The sequence below is a fragment of the Drosophila teissieri genome, chromosome 2L (assembly GCF_016746235.2).
Source record: "Drosophila teissieri strain GT53w chromosome 2L, Prin_Dtei_1.1, whole genome shotgun sequence".
Lineage (NCBI taxonomy): Eukaryota > Metazoa > Arthropoda > Insecta > Diptera > Drosophilidae > Drosophila > Drosophila teissieri.
The window spans coordinates 20,094,805-20,114,515 of NC_053029.1; the positions used below are offsets into that span (position 1 = coordinate 20,094,805).

A 19,711-nucleotide genomic window follows, 5' to 3' on the forward strand; every position below is an offset into this window, starting at 1 on the left:
AAACATATTACTTTTGCTAAGTATGTAAACAAAAACAGTTCATGTACAAAACTTTCAAGATGGGGCGTATGATGGCAAAACATTAATTATATTTAACCAGGCGCGCAATGAGCAAACATAATTGCACTAATTGCATGAGTTATTGGTAGATGCTATAGAGGAGCTGCAAAATAAGCTGGATAAGATCCTAGTAAACCAAAATAAGATTCTCGCAAGCCTTTGTCAGGTGGCTCGCATCAGAACCACTGGTGATTTATACAAGGCGGAACTGGACCTTTTTCCCGGGACTGATCCCCACGAGCTTTTCAATCTGGGCGCGAATTTTTCAAAACCGGCAATAAATATATCATGGCACGCAGCGTAAGCCTGAATGTCGGAATATTAAAAACTTGACCTTTTACTTCTTAGGCTCATATTATTAACCGCATCCTGAGACCAGGACGAAAAGAACTTCTGAAAAACAATTTTTCTAATTATTTGATTACGATATTTTCTCATGGTGTGAGCACTAAGCAGTCCTTTAAGCAATACAAATATATTAACAAAACTATTTTTGGTGAGTTAAGTAATGCTTTAATCCGATTATAAACATTAATTTCGTTTAGTTCGTTTTGTTTAACTATTTATAATTTGGTCTAATAAATCTATTCTTGGGTCTAATTAATTTATAATTGCTAGTTTATTGAATAACTAAATTAATATTTGCATGGGTGCTGAAAAAATGTGATTTACATATATCAGCATATGAAGTATGCAATGGTTCCTTTTCTGTAGTACAACAATTTGTAATTTGTAATTTCTATGAACCTTTATATTAAAGTTATAAAAGTTCGGGAAATTAAATTAGTCGGCAAGAATGCATGTAGAATCCGTATGTTATATTCCAGTAGGCCGCAAACAAGATAAGTTGAATAAGATTTAAGTAAACATTTTCAGAACAATACCTAATAAACTTTCTTTTCCTCGCATAATCAGGGATACTGAAAACAGATGGATATACCCAAGCGGACTACGTGGCCGAGGTGCCTTTCAAACATTAAAGCGACTTTATCGTAAAAGAAAATATTACATACGGAGAAGGATTAAACGGACCCAAAAGTGCGAGCTAGATTCTGATTGGGATTAGCTGATCAATTGGTACCAATGGATTTCGATTATTTGACAACGTTTATTTGAGCGAAAGGAATATAAAGTCAAACTGGTTTTGGCTCTCCGAAGAATGTGTTCTTTCCGCTTAAATGAGATTATTTTCGGCTTGCATAGCACCAATAAAAACGTCAGTTTTTTAAACCGTAGCGTTCTGGTCGACATCCCCTTAAAAAAATATGGATCAAAGATTTCACCACCTAATATGTCTTCTAAGTCTTTCTAATATTTGTTATTATTAACCGTCCATTGCAAAGCAACCGAAAGTATTTTGAATATCACTGCTACTAAAAAGTTTTTTATTTTGTTCGATTGTTGAGGAACTTGTTAAGATATTATCAATTACGTGTTTTTTATCTGAATTGTATATTTTCTGACGAAATATAGGAAACAATTTTAGATCAAACAATTGGGATTTGAAAAGATGTTTTTTTAACGTTTCTGAAGGTTTTTTAAACTGTATACCTATGTATATAGGGCTATATTTTATCATATGTTTTGAGCTCATACATATTTTATTTTTGCATATGGGAAAAGACCATCGACATACTCTGCTCAACATTCTTCAAGGTTTCGTCATCATCGTAAAAGAACTCCAAAATTTTGAAGAAACACGATGCACAAAATATTTTGCTAGTTGATACTTAATCGCCAGTTTCACTAAGACAAGTGATTTGAAATAAAACCAAAAGTGTCGCTGCTTTTGGTGAAAAAGTCAACCTAGCAGGGTTCAGTAAACTTGTATCCAATTTGAAAATGGTTATGCCAGCCGGATAAAAACATTTTCCTATGGTTTTAGGCAATGCAACAACAAGTACCAGTGCTCGGTTGCACAGTCGGTGTAGCGGGCCATAAATGAGAACTCAATTAGAACGTTTACATTTCTGTAAGAAACGAGTTGCTGCCGCCGCTGCCACTGCTGCCTGCTGTAGTTGCTGTGGTACATTATTTTTTGGCCTAAATAGTAGGCCTTGAGGAATCGGAATCGCTTGAGTTGTTTTTGTTTTACCGAGCGCCACGGCAGCGCAGCCAGCAGCGACGCGCGCAGCGACAGAGCGTCGGTGGAGCGGGAGATACCGATTCCGAATCGGAATCCGCTCAGAGTGGATTCGTCTTTTGGCCCATTCGGATGTGGCCTCGCATGTGGCGCGCGCGTTGTCCACTGACAGTTTTATTATTATTATTGTTGTTATTATTATTATTATTTGGGGCCCAAAGCTAACTCTTGCCCTTTCGAGCTGCGCGTTGTTTCGATTTCGGTTTGATTTCGACTCCATATCCATTCGGCATCTCGGCGTTCGCGTTGTTTCGAGTGCATCCACATCCACATCCGACTCCACATCCACATCCACATCCACATCCATTGCGATTGTTGTGTTGTGTTCCAGTTGCCGTTTTTGTGGGAGGTTAGTTGGTTGAATAATACGCGACTCCGCAGTGTACGCAAATTGCAAATTGCAAAAGCAATGCCCCCGCTCCATGGAAGTCCATTGAGAAACATAGATCCAAGAACTGCAATACTGCCCTAGTGTGTGTGTGTGCCAGTGAGCGGGAGAGCGCACCAGTGCCTGTTTGTGTGCGTGAGTCTATATGAGTGTTTAGAATGCACCTTGTGGTATTTTGAAATCTAAAATTGCCAAACACCCAGCGCGTTTCTTTTTTTCGAGAGCATTGCAAAAGACTCCAGCTGTGCTAATGCTATGTTAAAACGAAAAAACTATCAAACCGAAGAATCGAAGAACTGACAAGCTAAACAACGAGAAAAAGAAACTGAAAATCAGAAGCCAAGGCTGCCGCTCTTTTATTTTAGCGGGTATGTAATTACGAAACTCCTGCGAGCGCCTGGCTATTTCGGATATCTGTCGGATTGCGACAGATTTTCGTGGATTTTCCGCCATGGATTAATGGGCGCCAAGGGTACAGTCAGCTTTCCAACACCAACACGCACACACTAACGCGTTTATTGGCCAACATACAGTAAAAATTCCATAGGTGGCCACACCATCTGTCCCTTTTACAACTAGAGTTTTACTAAAATTTCATAAAGGTATAAGGAATAAACTATTTACAATCACAATCAGATTCATATGAACCCTTTTCTTTTGCTTACCCTATTTTAACAGAAAAGTTTGTTTGTACAAGTTTAAATAAGCTATAAGAAGATGTAGTATGAGCCATTATTGGGATAGGCCAAGTCACAAGTTTTAAAAAAAATCCTGCTAGTAAACCGACCACCATATCTAAAATCCCATTTACTTTGAGTTCCAAGAATTCAACTTCGCGGAGTTGCACCGTATTTACCTACGTCACGCCCACCTGATTTCAGTGCAATCGCGTTGGCCCAGTTTACGGGCATGCTCCAAGACAAAATACACTCCTACAAGGTCGATTGCCTATGTGTGCTGCTGTTTCTGTTGCCGTTTCTGCCTTTGCGGCTGTGGCTGGCGTTTTTCTATACCAGTTTCTAAACCTGCCGCAGCTAGTTTCAATTTCTACTGGGATTATCTGCTCCGGCTTCGGTGGCTGCGACGCCTCCGTCGCTGCTGCAGGTGGTGATGGCGATGGCTGCAGCTCTCTGGGAGCTCATTACTTGGCCCGTCCTCGTCGCCCCCTCCACCTTCCTCGTCCACCTCGTCTGTGTGATTGTGACACAGAAACCAACTAAGAAGTATGTGGAAATCTCTTGGCTGCATCGAAATCAAATCAGAAACCCAAGTTGGTCTCGCCAGTTGGCGGCTCCGCGTTGAGTTTCCATTTCAGAACATATGTGCGTTTTCGCAACAGTTTTCAGATAGAAGATTGCTCGGACCTTTTAAAACGACAGTCATACCTGTTCAGGTACGATTTGGTTAGAAGTTATCTAAAGCATATACCAAGAAAGAGCTCTTTTCCCTTAAATATAACCAGCAGACAACATTAGGATACTATTTTAATACTGGATATATTTAACCCCTTTTAACTTATTTAGTGGGTGAAATATAATGGAACATTTTATCTCAAAATGAACTGACTGAAAAAGAACTTTCACTTCCTAACTTCTTTGCTTAAAGTATTGAGTTTGTGCCCAAACACGCTCATTAAAGAAAATCTTGGTGATATGTGTTACCAATTTTACCTATTGAATTGAAATGATTAAGCCCTCTATGTAATGTGCATACTTAAAGGTGTACAGTGGTCACCTCTAAAACCTGTTTTTCCCATATTTTCTATTTTGAAAATACGTCTTAGAAGGGCTTTACTGTAGTCGCTTGGCGTCAATTTCGATCCCGCTCCCTTATCGATTCCGAATTTGTCTCTTACAGTGGGATGCTAGAATTGTGTTCTGCATCTCTGGTTCATTCCCCAATGAACACACAGTGACGTCCACCCGTAACCCCTTTCCTAGCGCCCACCACCCACAACCCATCGCCCACCACCCGCACATCCACAGAGCAGTGTGCTCAATTAGGATTTACGGCTGTGTGTGTGTGTGCGAGTGCATCTCCCCCTACAGCAACTGCAAACTGCAAACTGCAGACTGCACGAACTGTGGTGCAATAAACGACGAACGGCGTACGGGACGGAACTGAACGCATATTGCGTTGGCGGCGATAGCTTGGATGTAGTTGCTGCTGCTGCTCCCTCAGCTCCCCTACTCCCCTACTCAACAACTCTGCTCTGCTCCCCCTTGATGATGACAGCCGAGGTCGTAGGCAAAGACGACGGCATACGCTCGAGTAACTGGCCCACCACTACAAGCAGCCAAACCTGTTGACCTAATTTCAAATTCTGCTGCGTCTTGTTGCTGCTGCGGCTGATCTGTGTCTCTGTGCCATCGGTTGGATGAGTGTATGTGTATGAGTGTGTTTGAGTGAGTGGCGGCTCTCTGGGTGACGGTGTAGTGGTGTGCCGGAGAGCCAAACGATTGCAAATCTTCGGCAGTGGTGTTTGGCGCTAAGGGGGATCCACATCCACTCTTCATGGGAGAATAACCCAACAAAAAATAAAAGGCCTTCAAGCTCAAGCATTCCCCCAAACGAAGATCTTCAAGCATTAGTTGGCTGGTATACATTTGGGAACATATTTGGTAACTTCGGGTGTACCAATGATTAGTCGTGCGAGATGAAAAATAAAATGCTTACTAAATTTGTTTATAATGAATTTACATGCCACGGAATAGTGTTACGTTACAAAAACCTATCCTTTAGGTTTCATTCAATGAGCAGACAATAAAAGTACATCGCAAGTTTATATCTCCTCCAATTCTAGTTCTTACTTCAAAATAGCATAGTAAATCATATCGAAAAACATAGTATTAAATACGAGATTAAGTCAATGACATTCAGCTTATTTATGGCTATAATATCCTAACAATATTCCATGCGCTTTTATTTTTAGTAAACACACATTTTTAGTAAACAAATTAAATAGGAATTTTTGTCAGTGCAGAAATAATTGTGGCTAATATCTATCTGATCCTTATCCCCATCCCTTCGAACTCAGACTCACCTGAAGTGGTGACCCCCTCGGACGCCAGCCCTGGCATTTTCGTCCCAAACAAAACGAAGACAGCCACATGTACATGCATACATACATATGTATGTATGTATATTGCATATTGGGATTCGGATACCGATGCAGTTGGTGTGGAACTTCCACATCCATTTCCACCAGCTATTGCATTTTGGATTCAGTTATGTTCGGTTTGTGTCGGTATTTGGGAATTTCGGAATCGGGAATTATTGGCAGACTTCGAAATGCTGGGATGCACTGGCTACGCATCATAGTGTGGGTTTCGGGTGGGTGTATCCCACCTTATTTATATTTTGTATTTGTTTTTGCGTCCCAGTAACCACAAGAAATTACGGTCGCTGCCACAAGCTGCTGCCTCTGCCGGCGTCGCTGCCTGCTCCACTTGTCGCAGTGACGAAACGTTCGTGCCTGTGTGTGTGTTTGCCAGTGTTTGTGTGCAGAGAAAATCAAGTGAATCAAAATGAGCGTATAATTAGGTCAACACAACAAAAATTATACGCTAGCCACTTAGCAAAGAGAGCAGAGCGGCAGACTCTCTCTGTGGGAATCGGAAGTGGGGCAGAGCATGGTTGCTGGTTCCATCAATTAGAAATTAATTCACGCGCCTAATGCTACAAAATTGCAATTGCAGCGAGAGCAAAAAACGTGCACCTGCAACAACGGGAACAACAGCAGCGGCAAAAACAACAACTACAGCTATAGAGAGCGGGTGTAAGAAAAGCATAAACAAAAACGGGACATGCGCTGCCTGCTGCACTTGCCGACGGGGAGAGAGTGGGAGAAAAAGAGTGGGAAAAAGAGCGTGGAAGAGCGGTTGTATACAGAGAGCTACATGGGAAGAAAAGAATGTTAAATAGCTGTTCGCATATTAAAAGGATCTTCTTTTAATATATAATCAATAACAATTTTATTAGTGGGATAATGAATTTATTAAAATAGCAAAAAATTGAAGTTAAATTTTTCAATGAAAATAAATTTCTAAATTCCATAAAATTTTAAATTTCATTTTAATTTTAATACTCAGTTGACCTTTATTTTTAAAGACTCTCTGGGTTTTCTCAGTGTGCAGGAGAGCGCTTAAACACAGAGAGCTTCAACGTTCGAATCGGCTCCCACTGAACTATTTTTTACCCCACGTTTTTTCTCGCCCGTTTCTTGATTTTCTTGCGTTGTTGTTGCTGCTGCTGCCCGTTGCTTGTTGGCCGTGGCAAGTGTTTCGCAATGAGTGCAGGCCAGGCCAAAACCAAAGCCGAAATGAAATCATCGCCGTGGCGTGCTCTCTGGCATTGATAGAGGGGGGAAATTCCTGTTCCACTTTCTATTATGGGAGTCGCGTTGCTTTTGTTGGTGGTGTTGGCGTTGTTGCTGCAGCAGCAGTAGCAGCAAAAGCGGCGACAAAAGTAGCAAAACAGCACGTAGCATAAAAGTGTGTCACCATGGAAAGTGGTTTTCTCTCTCCCGCTTCTCTGTTCTTGTTCTCATTTCGACGCACATGTTACCCGCTTGTAGTTGTTGTTTTGTTTTCTTTTTTTTTTGGCAATGCTTCATTGATTTGGCAAGAAAGGGAACAAAAACAAAAACAACTCCATCGACCGACTGACTCATTTTGTTGCGTGACGAAAGACGATCTCCCCGCCATCCCACGCTGGAAAACCGGTAAAAAAAAAGCAACGCTGTTAAGGTCAAATCTGAAATATGGTCTATTTTGCATGAAGATCCAGCCTTCGAAAGTCAGTTGCCTTCAAAAAGATGCTCCACCTTCGTTTTTAACTCCACTTCCACTTTGGATCCCCGTCCACATCCAATTCCGATTTCGATTCCGTCTCCCATTCCGCAGCGGATTCACCACTGGTCAATGCAATGCTAATAAACTAGCTTTTGATTTAAATTTGAATGGGAATCGTGCGCGGTGGGCTAAGGCTATGCAAAAGATTCATTTGGCCTACAAGCCAACGCACAGTGGCTTCAAGCCGACGAATTCGAATTTAAGGGAATTTAATACCACAACAAAACAAGAGAGAACGCTATAGTCGAGTTCCCCGACTATCTGATACCCGTTACTCAGCTAGTGGAAGTGCGAAGGAGAGTCTTTAACACTGACAGTTTTTGGCGGCTTTTGGGCGTTAGAGTGGGCGTGGCAAAATGTTTTTTGGCAAATCGATAGAAATTTACAAGTCTAATACAAAAATGAAAAATATCAAAACATTTTTTAAAAGTGTGGGCGTGGCAGTTTTGGGCGGTTTGTGGGCGTTAGAGTGCGCGTGGCAACATGAATCGACAAACTTGCGCTGCGTCTATGTCCCTGGAGTCTGTATGCTTAATCTCAACTTTCAAGCTTTTGTAGTTCCTGAGATCTCGACGTTCATACGGACAGACGGCCAGACGGACAGACGGACGGACAGACGGACATGGCCAGATCGATTCGGCTACTGATCCTGATCAAGAATATATATACTTTATATGTTCGGAAACGCTTCCTTCTGCCTGTTACATACTTTTCAACGAATCTGGTATACCCTTTTACTCTACGAGTAACGGGTATAATTACTAATACGCAATGCTAGTGTTACTCATCCGCCCTGTGAGCTATGTTTGTTGTTTGATGTTGAATTTGGTTAATACGTTTTCTAAACTTTGCATGGAGAACTTAATAATTACAATAAATCATAATAGTTCATAACTCGGCATTTTGTCCTTTTTGATTTTTTTCTGATGATAAATTTCTTTGTGACTTTTTTAAAGTATCTCTGTATACACAGAAATCACATCTTTGAACACTAATTTAATTATTAAATTCGGCATCCTGGGTTGAAATTATAACTCTGTTTGAATTTCCACGCCCGTTTTTGGACTCTCCCCTGAAAATAAGCCGCACACGTGGGCCCCCCTTTATAGCCAACCGGCGGACAGTGTGCGACATCATTAAGGGCTCTCGGGGCGCTCCAATTATGTCGCTCACTGTGTGTGTGCTCTCATTCGCATTTCTCCGACCATTTCTCATTTCCAGAGCGCTTTATGTTTTCTTTTGCTCTCGGCTTTTGGGGCTTCAAATTGGGAACAGCTCGGCGGGCAAGTGAAAATGCGGGACACCCGAAGACCCGAAACCCCAAGTTGGGTCGTACATATGTTAGCCAGCGCTTGGCCAAAGATTATGGTGATGATGATGATGGTGGTGGCGATAATGATAATAATGATAAAGCCTGACCCAGTTGCACTAAAACTTGACCCTATGACTCCATTGGGTTGGCAACTATGGCATTTATAATGCCAAAGCCAACAGCGCCTCATAATTACTGAAAATGCAAACCGAGTTTTTGTGCGTTTTTCTTGGGCTCGCTCCACTAATGCTTACGAGCTTACAACACTTGAGTGGCCTGGCCTGAAAAGAAGTTTTGTACCTCCGAAAACTCGTTCGGCGGAGTATCGAAAAGTGAATTTGTAATTATGTAGATGCCCCCAAATAGGCCTATGACACACATCTCATTTTTCAGAGTGCTGACCTGGCCAGAAATGCACAACCACTCACACAACCACTCTATGGCACAGGGAAGCTGGTCGGGGCTGAGGTCGGCCCCATGGCTCTTGGCTTTGTGATCTGGCTAATGCTAATGCACAAACATTCAAGGTTGAATTAAATTAGCTGCGAGAAGAGCTGGGCCAGCTATGTCCAATGATTATGGATGATGATTTATACGCTGCCCGATATACACCGGCACCCCGCACATCTGCACATCCGCACCTGCTCGTATGTGTCTAGTCTGCACTATGTATGGGTATCAACATTTGACCTATTGCCCAATTCCGGGCGAGACGACGGGTGACATGCCTCAATAAGCCAAAGTTGCACAATGGGACGGAACTCGAAACTTTAAATATAATCGTTGTTTATGGAAGCACCTTCAAAGCTCAATTAAAATAGATGCTTTCTAGTTCGTTTATGAGTTTGCTTTCTTAGGGAAAATGAAGGCTGAAGAAGGGTCATCATATATGATTTAAATATATATTTGTGTAAAAAACATGCATAAATGCTTTTAAACATATCATCCTATCATCCTTTTGTTAAAACTATAATTAGGTTATTGTAGGATTGAAGTAGTTTGCTTGAAACAAGAACGTCTTCAAAAGAATTCCAAAATGTTGTGCCAAATGCCATTTGGTTGCCATTGTGTTTGCCGCTCAGCTTTGAATGATTCGCTCGCCGTTTGTTGGTGTGGTCCCCATCTCTGGTTCGGGCAGCGTTTCTGTGAGTGTTTGGGTGTCCAAGTGATTGCCCACCTGCAAGACCAGTAATTGGCCCCAATAACTTTGGTATTTTCTTAGCACGAAGTCAACGTCAACGCCGGCAACGACTACAGCGACAAGGCCGCCCAAAAATGGTCGGTGCCGATGTGGTTTTTGTTGCTGCTTTGGTTCTTGGCGAATTCTCCACAGGTTCCACCAGGCCCCTACCTCACACCAGTTACCCCTCCCACTGCCCCTCATCCCCATCCCACAAAGCTGCGACGCTGACACCAATTTGGCTTATTAGAGTCGAAGTCTGAGTTTGGGCTTGGGTCTATGGGCTGGAAGCACTTGAAATGCCAAAAACTGACTGCAAAATACAGCAACAACCGAAATAGCAACCACAGCTTGTCATCGATTTTCGGGCGTGGTCTGGACTAATCTTATTCGCACTGAGCCGACATATGTGTGCTAACATATATAAATGCGCCCAATGATATTATCCATTAAAATAATTCAAAAACAAGTTTAAGATTTTCGGTCAAGTTGGAGTATTATTTTAATATTTAATACAACATATTATTTATTTGGAGCAAAGAGCTTAAAGACAATCCCCACTATGTACTTCCAGATGGCCGAAACGATCAGTACAGCAGCCAGCGGGATGGAGCTGGCCCTAAAGGACCCCAGTCCGACGGTGAGTGGCGGTATTATTGTGGACATGACGCCCACCACGGCTGCCCTGCTGCATCATAACGCTATGGCGCTGCGTAGCCTCAAGGAAGCCGCCTCATCCGCCTCCGAGTCTGAGCTACAGGAACCGCGATCGCCGACACCCACGCCAACGAATCTCAGCACCGGCCCTCACTCGCCACCCATGACCTTCCGCTGCGAGCGTTGCGACAGTTTCGAGACCAGCTCGCGGGCATCCCTGCTGCTCCATGTGGTCCAGTGCCTGGCGGGTCAGGCGGCGGCGGCGGCAGCAGCGGCGGCGGCATCTGCGCGTCTGAAGAGCGAGGATCTGCAGGAGCCGGAGAACATGAGCCTGGGTCACATGGAGGGCGGCAAAGGCGATGGCCAGACAGGCAATGGTTCTAGCTCCTCGGCCAGCTCCTCGCCGGCCGGGAATAGCGGAGGAGGAGGCGGTGGCAACGGCAGTTCTCGCAAGGTCTTCGAATGCGATGTGTGCAACATGAAGTTCTCCAACGGCGCGAACATGCGCCGCCATAAGATGCGACACACTGGCGTAAAGCCCTACGAGTGCCGGGTGTGCCAGAAGAGGTTCTTCCGCAAGGATCACCTGGCGGAGCACTTCACGACGCACACCAAGACGCTGCCCTATCACTGTCCTATCTGCAATCGTGGCTTCCAGCGCCAAATAGCGATGCGCGCCCACTTCCAGAACGAACATGTGGGCCAGCATGACCTGGTGAAGACGTGTCCGCTTTGCAGCTATCGAGCAGGGTCCATGAAGTCGCTGAGGATTCATTTCTTCAACCGTCACGGTATCGATCTGGATAACCCGGGACCAGGTGGCACCTCTTCGTTGCTCCTGGCCCTGGAATCACAAGCTTCGGCGGCGGCAGCGGCGGCGGCTGCTAGTTACGTGCCACCTGGACTCAGTCCGGTGCCCGTGCAATCTCAGTCCCAGCAGCAGCAGCAGCAACAGGTGGCTCCTCCGGCCAGCGATAGCGGGGAGTCCATGCGATCCCTGGAGAATGCAACGCCTCCCATGCACTTCCTCACGCCCCACGTGGAGATCTCGACGCTGGGCGAGAGCGGCAACACGGAGTTGTTTAATGTAAGTCTATCGCTGTATAGCAGTCCATCCCTTTTTTAAGCCCCCTCTCTTACAAATGATAAACCAGCTGATTTGCGTTTGGCGTGAATCTGCATTACAGGGCAACAACAATATTAACAACAACAACAACAACTGCGCTACCAACAACAATATAAATGCAGGGAACAACAACAACAGCAACTCCATTAGCAATGGAAATGCCGAGTCCAATAACGATAAGGTGAAAGATCGAGCGCTCATCATGCAATCGCCGGTGGAGTTGCCCATGGATTGCAACACAAAGGCCACGCCCATCACATCCAGTACCACAGCCAGCAGTCTGAGTGGAGGCCTGAAGAGCCACCACCAGCATCCGCATCACCACCACCACCATCACCACCACGAGAACCACATAACGCCGTCGATCAGCCTTATACCGATTAAACAGGTGAGTGCCACGATAGGGAGATGAAACAAATTAATGCTCGCCATTTTACTGGGCGAATGCCCTATTAATTGGACTTAGCAAATGTGGATATACTAGTATGTGACTTTATGTTGCCAGAATTATGAAAGCTATGTAATAGGTACATATATGGATCTCCATTACATAGTTTACAAAACAAACTAAAAAGAGCAATTCAGATCAAACCTTTTGTTAACTTAATTTTGTAAATATTCATTTTCAAGACATGTAATATCTGTTCGTAGTGGATCGAATCCACACTTCATCTGCATGCGAAGGCGGAACAATTTTTAAAAACCTGTTGTGCATCATTAAAGACTGCATACCTAATTTGGCAGAACTGGCTCTAATACACTGCCGAGATCCAGGGCTTTTATAATAATGGTTGATTCAGAGCTTGATCTTGACCTGTAAAATGAATTTTATGAATCCAAATGCCATGAATTATGTATTGAATGGAAATTATTGTATTTTGTTATTATATATTAATATTTTGACGAATTAGCATACGGATTTATATAATTATATATATTATATTATATTTTATTCCCGTTACTCGTAGAGTAAAAGGGTATATTATATTTGTTGAAAAGTATGTGACAGGCAGGAGGAAGCGTTTCCGACCATATAAAGTATATATATTCTTGATCAGGATCAATAGCGGCGTCGATCTGACCATGTCCGTCTGTACGTCTGTCCGTCCGTATGAAAGTCGAGGTAACAGGAAATATAAAAGCTAGAAAGCTGAGATTAAGTATGCAGACTCCAGAGCCATACATGGAGCGCAAGTTAGTTGGCCATGTTTCCACGCCCAACGCCCAAAGCTGTCACACCCCCACTTTTGGAAAATGTTTTTATATTTTTCCAGTTTTCTATTTGCTTTGTAAAGTTATATACATAGGTATGCCAAAAATATGTGTGCCACGCACACTCCTACGCCCACAAACCGTACAAATGCCCCGCCCAGGTTCAAAAAAATGTGTTTAAACTTTTTATTTTATTATTAGTCTAGTAAATTTCTATCGATTTGCAAAACTTTTTGCCACGTTTACTCTAACGCCCACAAATCGCCCAAAACGGTAACGCGCACACTTTTGAACCATTTTTGAAACTTTTTTTCGCATAATTTTTTTTTCACTATTTCTATTAATATGCCAGAAAAATGTGAAAGTACACCACAAGCTGAGTAAGGGGTATCTGATAGTCGGGAAACTCGACTATAGCGTTCCCTCTTGTTTATATAACGGTAGATTGAAGTATAGGATTTTGTTCAATGTATGGAAAGTATGTTAATGTGATAACAACATAAGCATATTTACCTTGTAATTTTATATTCCTTGTTCTTAAACACCAAGTGTTTCTCTTATTGATCAAAAGGAGCCCATGTCGGAGGATATGGACAAGAAGGACCTGATGAACGGCAGTGATCCCAGCAGCGATACAGAACAGGCTTCCAACAATAACAACAGCAGCAGCAACAACAACAGAATCACCTCACTGATCAAGGTGTGTTAATATGAAGTATATATATGAATATTTTAATCCACAATACTAATCCATCGGATTTTGGGCTAGGTCTCGCCACTGAAATCGCTCCTGCGCGAGGATCTCAAGCGTCGCATCTGCGCAAAGGCCAACAACCGGATCACCCGGAATTCCACGCCGCTGGAGAGTAACAACAACAACTCCGTGCTGTCCAACAGCCTGAGCAATGGATCCGGTCGGGGATCACCCGGGGTGAATGGCAGCAGCGGAGGAGGTGGAGGCGGTGGACCACCCACGCCGGCAACACCCAGTGCCACCAACGGCGCCAGCTCAACGCCCATCTGCAACGGGACCATCACGTCGACCGGCCAGGATGGAGACCTGTTGATCAACCGCAAGCTGATTCTAACCTGCCACTTCTGCGGCATCGAGTTCCCGGACGAGACGCTGTACTTCCTGCACAAGGGCTGCCACTGCGAGAGCAATCCGTGGCGGTGCAACATCTGCGGCGAGCAGCTGAATAACGTCTACGAGTTCAACTCGCACCTGCTCAGCAAGAGTCACCAATAGCAGCCACAGTTGGCCGGCAAGTAGGCGGATTGAGGAGCTTGCCGGCTTGGGATCTGGACAGTCCCAGGAATCGGAGTGGGGTCGTACTCGATTCAGAATATTTACTTAGCTCAATTTTGAGAGATTTTCCACAACCAGGCACACAGTTAAGCTCAGAGCAAATTATACACTTACCATCTAGTTCTACGTTTACACTTACGTCTATGTTACATATATAGTTAGTTAGAGATAACTCATCATATTTTTATGATCTGCATGCAGAGAGTATGAAAATCCAATGAGAGCTACGTAGTTACCTAATCCCTTGAAAAGTCGGAGTCGAAGTGAAAGTCGAAAAGTCGAACAGTCGAGATGACAGAATCAAAAACGGAGTGCGATGGATATACACACATATATACCTTCCCGGAAACCAACCCTGTTATGTAGTCTTATTATGCATTAGGTTTTGTAGTTTAGTCCTTAAGTACTTGGCAATAATTTCCAGCCGGTTCAACTGGCCAGCAAACACTTGCGTCAACGCGGGTCCGCTTTAGTCGGTTTAGTGCATTATATAGCTAACCTCGCCTCAAAGGTGGCAGTTTATGATTTTAAGCATCCACAACTCACACTTCACACACATAGATACATCCGATATAGATACATATACATATATATATGCCTATAAAATTGCAGCGAAGGGCTTTAAAGTTGTTATGTTTTCAGAGTTTAATACGACAGCAGCAAGTTTGATTAGGCGGATATAAACGAGAAGCTATATCTACATATATTTAAATATAAACAACAGGATATATACGTACATAGCCAGGTTATATACCCCACTCTCACACAGCATACATACAGCTACAGACATACATACTACACACAGAAACAGATGCAAATACAGATCCAGATACATATGCAGATATAGATTCGGATTCAGATTTAGATTCAGATTCAGATTCAGATAAGGATTCTTTTAGCTTAGCAGAGGGTTATCGAATTATGAATTCAATTATTATACTCGTACCTTTTACATAGCTCCTAGTTTGAGTAACTAATCTAACACAATAACAACAGCGATCGGGGTTACTTCGATTGTGGAAAACATTTCGAATATTCGCACAGTGCTGCTCGTAAGTTTGCATACAACTGGAGCGTAGGAACATTTTTTAAACAAGCAAGACAAAAACATGCAAAAAATACAATTGTGATACGAAATTGTTGTAAATAATTGGTAAATCGAAATATGAGTAACACGAACTTTATCGTTTAGACAAAACTATGCCTTAGATGCCTATGATAGCATTACATACATATACTGATATACTGATATCTACATCTACGATACGAGCGATCACTGTACAAACAACCAACTGGACATGGAACTGTTGATTAGTATAGATAACTTTAGTGTAAATCAAAATTTCGAAAGTAATCCCTAGACCACCCTACTCCCCTCCCACCTTCCATCTCCCTCCATCCCCCCTTCCATTTCTAACCTCCCAGCCCCACCCCCTGCTGACGTTACGGGTTGTATGCAGCCAGCATGGCGCCACTGTGCGCTAAATTTTACTTCAGATTAACATCCGTCCATGATGTTCACGAGTTCTAGCGAAAGTAACACACTTATCCATAAAGCCTATGTATGTAAAAAGGAGGACTCGAAGCCAATCACATTGCTTATAGCTTAGTTCCCTTCTTCTCTGTTATTTGATCTGTACTTTTAGCTAGCGTTAATTCTTAGTCGAAGTTTTTTGTTAATCATTTTGTTGTTTATCCGTTAGCACATAGAAGACACCTGCAGCACTTGCACATTATGTACATTACGTTCTCCCCGACCCTTCTTATAGCAATACATTGTAATAACCCTTTATTTTGCTCTACTCTAGCCAATTCACTCGTGTAAAAATGGTTTGTTGTGTTCAGTTAATATTTACTACTTACTACTTGGTAACTCACCACATAGGGCGTAATTTTGTTTTTGTTTTTAACTTTGTTAATGAACTATTATAGCGCTGTTACACGAATCAATCCATTTTCAAATCAAAAGGCGTATAACGTTGAATGTAACAATTGAGCAATTTTTAGCGATCTTTCGTGTTAAATTTTAATAGAATTAAACGATAACAGAATGGAAAAATTAAAAACACCAAATGGATTAAGAACAGAAACAAAATATTTACTTAATTAGTGATTATAATTCTAGCTACAAACAAAAAGGCATGTTAATTTTTTAGAAATAAAAATGGTTTAAAACAAACAATATAAATGTCTTTTTTTGCTACCGCGCATAACGGTTGACTGCTTGCGGAAAATTGAAGCAGATTGCGTATGTTAATATGCCTCTGTTAGTTCACTGCTTGACTATGTTAACTCACTGCTTGTTAAACGTCTGCTTCGCATATCTTGTTTCGCATATCTTTCAATAGTTACATTTCAAATAAAATTTTATAAACTCGGAAAGATACATTTTTTTTTATTTTTTACTTTATTTTCAAATTACCAATTCATAAATAATAATGAAAGCTTGTATTTATGAAACAGTTACATTTCAAATAAAATTTAAGAAAATCGGAAAGATAGAATTTTTTATTAATTTTTTACTTTATTTTCAAATTACCAATTAATAAATAATAATGAAAGCTTGTATTTATGAAACAGTTACATTTCAAATAAAATTTAAATAACTCGGAAAGATCAATTTTTGTATTATTTTTTTACTGTATTTTTAAATTATCAATTAATAAATAATAATGAAAGCTTGTATTTATGAAAACTACACTAAAAGTTACAACTTGCTTATCTCGCCTATAAAATTAAGTACATCTCTTAACTATCCTATTAAATATTTTAATACCGGAATATTTTAATCCCTTTACTTTACATCTAAAAACAGATGTATTTCATTTTCATTCAATCACTTCACTCTCCTTTTGTTACGACGCAGCTCCAGTGTTCCGTAGGAACCAGGATTGGTTGACTGGCAATTCACCAATGGAAGCTCCTTAACAGCACAGTGGTTGAAAATGTACCATAATAGCAGAGAAATTCTGACGCAAGCGCAGTTAGTGTTGTATGTACATATCATGTCAGATACTTTTATCTGGGTGACAGGGGTTGGTTACGAAATGCGAATGAGAGACCTTTTTTAAAAGGAAACAATATGTGAGGGCACATGAGCGGTCCCGGTTGTGTGTGTATATATGGCAGCTTAGCATATACCCCAATTAAAGGGAGATCTAACGTTCTAAAAATAGTTGTCAGGCCCATACATGGATATATACTACAGTATTAAAAGAATTCCTCAATTATTTTACTGAAATGGTAAAAGGGATCTTATATTTTCGCTTTGATATTACAAATCATTCTGTAGCTACCTAAGAATTAGCTGTCTTTTGGTCTTGTTAAGCAGGCATAAGTTGCTGAATTCAATTTTAATAATATCTATTTTAAAGTAAAATGAAATGCCGTGGGTCATTTATTTAATCAGTTATATCATAAATCTATATATCCAAGATGTTTTATAAATCAAAACTGTTAAATATAGCAGTGCATAATAGGAAAATTAATTTTCTAAAAAAATAAAATACTTTAAAAATCTTTATAATTTTTCAACCCCTTAAACATAATATATATCTTAAAGGGAACTACATTTTGTTAAGGCTCGTAAACATTTCTGTCCCGACCTAGTTTGTGATTTGAAAGATGATTGTTTTGGCATATGTATATGTATAGATAAAAACGGTCGTGTTCGATTTTGTGTGTTTTCTTTTGGCGTATTTTTTTAGTCCAGAAGAAACCCATTTAAGGTCCTAACTAATTTATCAGCAAACGGAACAAGATCAGATTAAACAACCCCGATCAGAATAAACACCTTTTCGCAGATCAGAGCGAGACAAAGTTGACTGGTCGGATATATCGTATCATTGGCAGCTCACTTCCTCTGCCGCGGAAGCCATTTGGCAATTTCCTAACACCAAATACCCTCCCGATTCGAATGCCGATCCGGATTCCGAGCATATGCTCCGCTCTCCTCAATTCCGTGTGTTTTTCTTGTTTCGGGTCCCGCTTTGCGGCAATTTGTTTGCAGTTTTGTTTGCGATTTAGGGGATAATGCGCCTTAAAGCCAAAACACGATTGACTGAGACCCCGGTCACGACTAATCGCCCTACGAGCAGAGTGGAGAGGAGAGGAGAGATCTGTCTGGCTGACTGGCTAGCTGGCTGGCTGATCGGCTGAGGATAATGCCCGGCAAGTCCATTGTGAACGCATCAATAGCTATAATCGCAGCATCAATATTTACCCTGCGACCGACTCCGGATTCCTCCGATCCCCGATCCCCGACGGACAACAATGCGAGCAAATCCGCTGCCAGCGTTCCAATGAGGCGATTAACACCTAAATATGTGTGTCATTAGAGGCGACAAATGGAAAACGCATTGACAGCTAGACAGACGGTGGCTTTGACATCCTCATCCTCATCCTCGTTCTCAGCCAGAATGGTGAATGCAGCCAACGGAATACACCGTCAGAAAACTGGGACGCTTCACATGAAGTTTATACCAACTAGATTTTATATTATTATTTTAATAAAGGCGCAAAAGAATGGCAGTTTCGCTCGAAATATGTAATACCTTCGACATCAAAAACTTTAAGAATACTGCATACATCGTTCATACATTTACTGCATATATGCATATAAGAATTGGAATAATGCAGTTCAATGCTTTGTAGAATTTGATTTCACAATCCAGGCAAATGAAATCGAAGACCCATCTCTCCCAGTGCACTGCCACATATCAACCTTCTGTTCTGCTTGGTGTTGATAATGCGCGTGTTTTTATTTTCAAATGCCGATAACTTGCCCTAAAGCCGATTTGGCATACGTGTCAAGGCCCACGAATACATTCAAACGGAATGCAGATGGATTTTAAAATCGGGCTTGAGGTCGGCGAGACAAAGACCACGGTTTTCTACCAAGCAAATGACGTCACCAAGGAGACCCCTCACGGAAATGCAAGCCTTGAATCGAAAATAGTTGAAATTAAAGTAAAACTTATCTGCAATGTTTGTAGTTTTTTAATCTGTAGGTAAAGAAGATCCTTTTTAATAATTTCACAATTTCAACAATAAAGTTGTTTCGGTGCAACTTGAACCGCACTTCTTTCAGTGCACAGCTCACCAATTCGCTCACACTTTCCCTAACCCCTTGTGGTCACCAATGGTTGGTATTGGCATCCGTGTCCCTCATGGCTGACCGAATATATCCCCTCCATCTGTGTGGGCGAGTGTGTGCGGCCGGGCCTAAACCGATTTAAAGCTGACTTGGCCGAAAGGAGGCTCAAACAGAGGAGATTTGCTAACTAGTTATTGAATATCTCAATGAGGCTTTGACATTCGATACTTTGAAAGTGCAGCGGCTCATAATCTTCAAAAAGTAAGCTCATATGGAATAGAACACTATCCATATATGTGGCTATAGTGGCTTAGCTAGTAGAGTGTGAGCAGGAAATCCAAACATTTTTCTTGGCCTATCGAAAGAAATTGAGAAC

At 41.8% G+C, this 19,711-nt stretch overlaps 1 protein-coding gene and 1 long non-coding RNA gene across 4 annotated transcripts; both read left to right on the forward strand.

The window, feature by feature from the left end:
* The first annotated feature begins 10 nt into the window (after positions 1-10).
* LOC122626435 lies at positions 11-1,295 on the forward strand. The gene is made up of 2 exons (XR_006326704.1): positions 11-556; positions 976-1,295. It is a non-coding gene; the product is annotated as an uncharacterized LOC122626435 (long non-coding RNA).
* A 965-nt stretch (positions 1,296-2,260) lies between these two features.
* Positions 2,261-16,375, forward strand: LOC122612039 (ikaros family zinc finger protein). 3 transcript variants are annotated; one of them, XM_043785466.1, is made up of 5 exons: positions 2,261-2,552; positions 10,511-11,680; positions 11,748-12,107; positions 13,503-13,631; positions 13,701-16,375. In XM_043785466.1, exons 2-5 carry the CDS (start codon positions 10,511-10,513, stop codon positions 14,178-14,180), a joined length of 2,139 nt encoding a protein of 712 aa, XP_043641401.1. In that variant the 5' UTR covers positions 2,261-2,552; the 3' UTR covers positions 14,181-16,375. The 3 variants fall into 3 exon arrangements, with proteins under 3 accessions (XP_043641401.1, XP_043641402.1, XP_043641403.1); XM_043785467.1 differs by lacking the exon at positions 2,261-2,552 and adding an exon at positions 5,821-5,913; XM_043785468.1 differs by lacking the exon at positions 2,261-2,552 and having other exon boundaries at positions 10,499-11,680; positions 11,781-12,107.
* Positions 16,376-19,711: the final 3,336 nt, after the last annotated feature.

Bases quoted from the DNA above. Each gene is read 5' to 3' on its own strand.
- LOC122612039 (XM_043785466.1), top strand. From the start codon at position 10,511: ATGGCCGAAACGATCAGTACAGCAGCCAGCGGGATGGAGCTGGCCCTA. The intron at 11,681-11,747 runs GTAAGTCTATCG...ATGATAAACCAG, and splicing joins GCAACACGGAGTTGTTTAAT to CTGATTTGCGTTTGGCGTGA. The intron at 13,632-13,700 runs GTGTGTTAATAT...ATTTTGGGCTAG, and splicing joins GAATCACCTCACTGATCAAG to GTCTCGCCACTGAAATCGCT.